This window comes from Trichechus manatus, unplaced genomic scaffold (assembly GCF_000243295.1).
Source record: "Trichechus manatus latirostris isolate Lorelei unplaced genomic scaffold, TriManLat1.0 scaffold00116, whole genome shotgun sequence".
NCBI lineage: Eukaryota > Metazoa > Chordata > Mammalia > Sirenia > Trichechidae > Trichechus > Trichechus manatus.
The window spans coordinates 1,920,918-1,928,401 of NW_004444052.1; the positions used below are offsets into that span (position 1 = coordinate 1,920,918).

General features: G+C 51.3%; 1 protein-coding gene across 1 annotated transcript in view; it reads left to right on the forward strand.

Moving 5' to 3' along the window:
- The window catches only part of TRIO (trio Rho guanine nucleotide exchange factor), a 285,006-nt gene that overhangs the window by 258,098 nt on the left and 19,424 nt on the right, over window positions 1-7,484 (forward strand). The window contains exons 45-46 of the mRNA XM_023738420.1: window positions 1,578-1,755; window positions 4,354-5,147. Of these exons, the coding sequence (XP_023594188.1) occupies window positions 1,578-1,755; window positions 4,354-5,147 (972 nt within the window). The remainder of the gene's footprint in view (window positions 1-1,577; window positions 1,756-4,353; window positions 5,148-7,484) is intronic.

A 7,484-nucleotide genomic window follows, 5' to 3' on the forward strand; every position in this document is an offset into this window, starting at 1 on the left:
GTGCGACCAGGAAAGATAACTAACTTGGTGTCGTCATCTCTCATTCGTCCAGCAAGGATTTCTTGTGTTATCAGCGCTGGGCTCAGGGGTGGCCAGACGGTGCAGTCTCTGCCTTGGTGGTGCTTGCTCTATGAAGGAGGAGAAAGACAAGTAAATAAGCCCAAAAAAATCCTGTTGCCATTGAGTCAACTCCGACTCCTCACGTCCCCATGTGTGTCAGAGTAGAGCTGTGCTCCGTAGGGTTTTCAGTGGCTGTAATCTTACTGAAGCAGATCACCAGGCCTTTCTTCTATAGCACCACTGGGTAGATTCAAACTGCCAAGCTTTCAGTTAGTAGCCAAGCCCAAACCGTTTGCACCACCCAGGGACCTATCTTGCTGTTGAGTCAATTCCAGCTGATGGTGACCAAGAATTGCAAGTGGCCCTAATTCCTGTCAAGGAGACAAACCAAGGGTGGGGAGATAGTAACAGAGAAGGAGGCCTGAGCCCAGGAGACAGTCCCTGGGAGAGGCACGCTTCTTCCCGGCTTCAGCTTCCCTGCTTCTGCAGCTATGGGGGCCTCGGGTACAGGGGACTCCACAGGCTGAGTCCTGGAGACCTCACAGAGCACAGACAGATGCTGTCTCCTCTTCCACCTGGCTCCTCACGTGGCTCCTGTGGGCCCTCCAGCCCCCCATGTCTAAACCCGGGTGGGTCTGTCCATGGCTCAGCCTCCAGGCTGGGGAGGCTCTTGGGCCCAGCAGTACCTGGGGAGGATCAGAGACCCTGCACCCAGGGCAGGGGGCTCTCTTACCTCACACCACCCCCTGCCCTTCTGCCCTTACGCTTCTCATCCCCCATCCCCGCCCTGGCCGTTCGAGTCTCCTCACTCTGTGGCCATGTGGTCTCTGCGGGTTCCTCATGACATGCCTGTCACCGGAACGTCCACCCAGTTCAGTGCACAATTCTCTGGACAGAAAGTCACTCCTCTGCCATAGACATTCTCTTCTATACATCATTTTACATATTCTACTTCATCTGTCAAATTACATATTCTGCTTGTGAAATCATATATAGCTTTATAATACACATTAGGCTCATATTTAAGAATTTTGAAATGGGATCATTTTACTCCTGGGGAAGGGAAGTAAGGGATAAAGACTGGGACACCCGGCAGGCACTTGAAAACAGGTAATCTGGTCCACATTTCTGGTTAATTGTACAAGCTACTAGTTAAACTACTGATAATCCCCATTTTTAAAAAAAAAAATTGCCCTTGAGTTGATTCCAACTCATGGTGACCCCATGTATTTCAGAGTAGAACTGTGCTCCATAGGGTTTTCAGTGGCTGTGCTCTTTCAGAAGTAGATTGCCAGGCCTTTCTTCCATGGCACCTCGGGGTGGATTTGAACCACCAACCTTTTTGTTAGTAGCCGAGCACTTAATCATTTGCAACAGCATTGAAAAGCTTCAAGATACCTGTATCTGAGGCAGTAAAAATGGTAGTTCAACCAAAAAGTGGTCGTTCAAGTTCGACAGTGGGCAGACTTTTATTTGCACTTGACCGGTGGCAACCAAGGTTTTGTAATGTTTTTCAGGTGAGTTGCCTTTGCCTGGAGGAAAATGTGGAAAATGATCCCTGTAAGTTTGCACTGACATCGAGGACGGGTGACGTGGTGGAGACCTTTATTTTGCATTCATCCAGTCCAAGTGTCCGGCAAACATGGATCCATGAAATCAACCAAATTTTAGAAAACCAGCGCAATTTTTTAAATGGTAATGTGTTCTGTTCCTGTATATGCATGTTTTTTCCCTAATGTATGCATCCCTGTTACTCTTCTCCCTCCAGTTACATACCAGTAATAAATACAGAACTTCTTTAGCACGCAGAGTATATGAGGCACCGTTCTAAGTGCTGTACATACATCACCACATTTAATCTTCATAACAACCCTATGTGGCCAATACTATTATTGTTCCCATTTTACAGATGAGGAAGCTGAGGCCCAGAGTGATTCATCATTTGCCCAAAGTCACACAAGTGGTTCGTGACAGAGTCAGGATTTAGAACAGGCCGTCTGACTCTCGGGCGAGGGCCCCTTCCCACGACACTGCCCCGTTCTGTCCCACTCGGTCTAGAGCTTTCGATCCCTAGCGCACTTTGAGAATACAGGTCAGGAAATGGAATTGGCCAAACGTCTTGGAGACATTCGCCAAGGGCACTTTAGAATTTCCGTTGGATTGCATTGCAAGTCCACGCCTCCCTCCCCCGGGAAAAGATAAGACAGGGTTCTATTCTTCCTGGCTTCTGCCACACACGTGATTATAGAGGACTTGCAAAACAACTTGGGGGAAAAGTCTTACCAGCAAAGAGAGTGGCCATACTGACCTTACGCTGCAGGTAAGTGCTTCGACTCCTGGTATCTGCAACCTAAAATTACTTGCTTGTTTACTTCCGAGGCTGACATTGACTCTGGTTTTAACTTGGTGATCATTGACAAGCTTTGGGAATTCAGTCAGAATCTAAGTATTCATTTAATCATTTCTTTCCCTTATTCTGTTTCTGTGCCCCAGCCCAGTAGGATGTTTTAATGTTCTTTGTCACAATAAAACCACTTCCACATCTTGCAGAATGTTCAAGAACAGGTACACAGGTACTCAGCAAAAAAAAAGAAAGCCACATGATATTTTTGGCTAAGTGGTAATCAGCTGCCTAGGTGTTCACTCCAGATTGATCATTTCTTACATGTGCACTTCAAATGTGACGCATTTGGGAGGGTAGGGGGTAGAATGTTCCTTCGCATATAGAGGAAGCTTTAGCTCCCGTGGACGTACTGAATGCAGGATTCTTTAGATGTTCTGTTCTTAAGTGGTGGCGTTAAATACCAAGCGTATATAGTTGCTGCTGCTGCTGTTGTTACTAGCTGCTGTCAATTCAGCCCCCAACTGATGACGACCCCATGTGTTACAGAGTAGAACTCCTCCATAGGGTTTTCTTGGCTGTAATCTTTATGGAAGCAGATTGCCAGGCCTCTTCCACGGAGCTGCTGGGTGGATTCAAACCACCAACCTTTCAGTTAGGAGCAATCGCAAATCATTTCCACTACCCAGTCTCCTTACCAAGCATTTAACTAACTTTATAACTGTTGGGAAGTATTTAAACTTTATCATTTTCTTTAATAAAAAAAAAAAAAGAATAAACTGCCACCAAAATTGCAAGCATGATTAGGCCTTGACATTAAAGTTTACTGGACACCTGCCCAGTCTAAGTCATAGTAGTAACACATACGCCACAGGATTGGACTCAGTGCTGCCGGGGAGCTCGGGCACGTTAGCTCCCTTCTTTCTCCTGCTCCTTCCCTGAGAGTCAGACCTCTGTGAGGTGTGTCAGTGCCTCCTGGCAGGAGTTGGTACACCTGACTATTTCTCAAAGGAGTTAACACTTTATGAATTGGTTTTAGTATTTGCCATATATTTCCCTTGGTATCTTTCCTATTTATTTCCTCCAGATGATTATGTAGCAAAACTAAATCACTAATTTGAGAGCTTCATGACCAACAAGGGTCCTTGTCTTTAACTTCCTTTGTCACCTTTGTTCCGTCAAGCAGAGGTGGTCTGTAAAACCAGTTTCTTCTTTGCCAAAGCCACTTCTAGTTTAAAGACGACATTGCAGAGGCTGGGTCAGCCTCTCACACCACGTGGGGGCCAGCTGGTGCTGGCAAGGTCCTCGTGGGGCCTGCCTTGGCAGCACCGCGGTCCCTGCAGGGCAGTGTCATCCTGTGAACACTGACCCTGCTGTGGTGCTCCGGCCACACGGCTCGTTTCCGTTTAGAGGGACGCAGAAGGGTCTGCCCGCCTGCAATTGGGGAACCAGAGTCTCAGAACCCTCATCCTCATTCACTCTGAACCTCCATCACGTTGGCTGTCTCCTGCCCCTCACCCACACACACGTAGCTCCATGGACCATGTAATATCAGCTTGTAATGCAGAGGAGAGTAGCACTGAAGACCTGCCTGTTCCCTCTGTTAACGGATGGTGGCCTCTGCTGCCTCTATGCTGCATGTGTTTGTAGACGGTGATGACATGAGGCTGCGTTAACTGCCCTGTGACTTCATTGTGGGACGTTCCCGTCCACACGTCCTTTTGATTGTATGATGGTCCCTTTTCCTTTGTCCAAAAAACAACAAAACCCGTTGCCAGTTGAGTCGATTCTGACTCATCGCGAAGGAGCGGCTGGTGGATTCAAACTGCCGACCTTTTGGTTAGCAGCTGCGCTCTTAACCACTGCGCCACCACCGCTCCTTTCTTTGCCTGAGGTGGTATTTCCTTGGTGCCCTGGCTGAACCTTTCCTGCTGTGTCTTGCTGTCTTACAGCCTTGACATCACCCATCGAGTACCAGAGGAACCACAGCGGGGGCGGCGGGGGCAGCAGCGGCGGCGGGGGCGGAGGCAGTGGGGGCCCCAGCAGCAGCAGCAGCAACCACAGCGGCGGCCCCAGCAGCTGCAGCGGGATGCCCAGCTCGAGCAGGAGCAGACCCTCCAGGATCCCCCAGCCCGTCCGACACCACTCCCCAGTGCTAGTCTCCTCTGCCGCCTCGAGCCAGGCGGAGGCAGACAAGATGTCAGGTACGTCCGCTCACGGCCCCTCCCTGCCTCCTCCCAGCAGCGGCCTCGCCCCGGAGGCCCCCCCCAGCCAGCCGAGCAGGCCCCCTCCTGGCGGAGAATGTGAGGGTCCCGAGAGAGAAGCCGAGCCGATTCCCAAGATGAAGGTGATGGAGAGCCCCAGAAAGTCCACCAACGGGAACGCCAAGGAGGCGCGGGGGCCCGCGGAGGACGGCCGCCCTAGGGGCAGCCTGGGCGGCCTGCCCTTGGCAAAGCCCCGGCCTGGGGCCATCTCTCCCCTGAACTCTCCGCTCTCCACCACGTTCCCCTCGCCCTTCGGCAAGGAGCCTTTCCCCCCCAGCAGCCCTCTGCAGAAGGGGGCCTCTTTCTGGAGCGCCATCCCCGCCTCCCCCGCCAGCCGTCCAGGCTCCTTCACCTTTTCGGGGGACAGCGACTCCCTGCAGCGGCAGGCGCAGCGCCACGCAGCCCCCAGCAAGGACACGGACCGCATGAGCACGTGCTCGTCAGCGAGCGAGCAGTCCGTGCAGTCCACCCAGAGCAACGGGGTAAGCCCTCCGCGGAGCCCGGCCCCCCCACCCGCCTGTCCCGCGTCGCCATCCGTCCTCTACTAACTCCTGGCCTTGCTGCTGCGCTGCAATAATCAACTCTCCGGTCTCCTGTGCACTGATCACGTAGAAACCTGTGTAGCTTTGTGTATGTGCGTGTGTGCGCGTGAGCCGCGGGCCGGGCGGACGCTCACGGACACACAGCGGACGCAGGCGACTTCCACTAACGCTCTCCTTGCTTTGTGTGTGTCTCCTTAACAAGAGAGAGCTGATCTCTAACCTTCCGAATGCACCAGCTCTACGTCTTTCAAACTTTCCAGCCAGCAGCATACCCTGGGACGTCCTTCCTCCAGCCCTGCTTTTGGAGGGGCCGTTTTCCCTGCTCCACACCCCCGGTTCTAACTGGAACCTCTACGCTTTAAACTCTCCACTCACCGCTGGGTTTGGCTCTTTTATGCCTTAAACTATCTTTGCAGTATTCTTGGCTCATCTGCGAAAAAAAAAAAAAAAAATCCCTCAAGAAAACTTCAAACAGCAACTCAAAGCACACCAAGCTGACAAAAAGGGGGGAAGGAATCTATCCAGTGGGAGTATTACGCCAGCCAGGGTTTCACTCCGAAGAGACTTATAGGGTACCCGGAGATTCCAGCTCCTGCCAATACAGCGGGGCTTGGACGTGGAACTCTCCGCCGGCCAGCAGGGTGCGCAGTGCAGTGGTGCTCACCCGCCTCTGCAGAGGGGCCAGCGGGCATCTGGGCCTCCCTTTATCCCTCACGTTGTGTTCTCAAGCCCAAGGGTTGCTGTGGTGGGTTTCTCCATGTTTCGTGGTTTCCTCATTATCCTACCCAACCGTCTCCTACGTGGCAGGTGGCCTGGCCCCGGACGATGCTTTCCTAAAGGCATGCATGAGTCAATAAGAGCCATTCTAAGGAGTGTGTGTTTGAGATCTTTATAAATTTTTAGTACATTCCCCAAAAAGAATCTGTGTCTCTCTTTATAAAAAAGAAAATCTGACTTCTGCATGTATTTCCTTTTCCTTTCTTCTGGACTTTTATCACTGCCTTGTTGAGTGGATTTGATCTATCCTTTCCTCCTACTTTTTGTTATATGTTTTGTTAAATTCAGTCATTACATTAATAGGTCTTGATATATTTATTTATATTTGAGTCTCATTCTCAAAGATAAGTGGTCAGGGCAGGCCTCCTTTGCGGTGGGTGTTACTGAGGTCCCCATTAGGGGTGTCTCACCGTGTCCTGCCGAGTACAATGCCCTCCAGGTTAGATTTTATAATGCTTGGTGGGCAGGTGAGCATCAGCACACGGATTCAGTCAGAGAAGGAGGTGCCAGTGCCCAGGAAGAACCCAAGCCTGCAGCACCTGCTGGCAGCAGGGAGTCTCCAGGTGTGGGCATGGCCCACAAGACCTGCCCCGCATCCTCTCCTGAGCTTCTGCTAACTTGGACGCCCCATTAAGCAAGAGGCATTCTCAGAGTCCGTGCTTCGGAATGAAGACCTCAAATGCTCCTATCTGTGAGCCAGTGCTGGTCACTGGGTGTTCATCCGGGGATGCTCCCCTGAGATGAAGGCACATTCTGTGTAACGTGTTCCAGCAAGTTCTCGGTTGGGAGATTTACCTAGTATTTCTACCTCCCGCTTTTTCTGATGTGGCAGGTAACCTGACATTGCCCAACAGTGTTTACAAAACCAGTTGTTGTCAAGTTGATTCCAGCTCATGGTGACCTCATGCGTGTCAGAGTAGAGCTGTGCTCTGTAGGGTTTTCAATTCCTGATTTTTTAGAAGTAGATTATCAGGACTTTCTCCAGAGGTTCCTCTGGGTGGACTCAAATCACCAACCTTTCAGTTATCAGCTGATCACCTTTCCCATTTACACCACCTAGGACTCCAGCAGTGTTCTGGACAAGTCAAAATGCCTTACAGAAATGCCTAGCTGGGAACGTGCTAGAGGGCTAGAGTGGGGATTTGAAATGTCCTCCAGGACAAGTATTTCAGTTAAAAGGAACCATCTCTCCGCCCTGCCCATTTGGGCCAAATTATCCACAGGGCATGTTAGCAGAGGTGTTCTTTCTCACAGCCTCGTCCATGGACTGTCTGAGGTCACAGCCAAACAGCTCCTCTAACCCTCGACCCAGGCCCTTTGTCCCCTTTATACGGATACCACCTGTGGGAGGTTTTGCCAAGAGCAGGGATCAGCCTGAAGAGTGGCTGTGTAGGTGCACGCTGTGCCTGCGACTCTGTGGCCTGGCCTCTCTAAACATGCACAGGCCAGTCACTCCCAGCCCCGGCTCTCGCAGGCCAGGAGGCCCTGGCCAGTCACTCC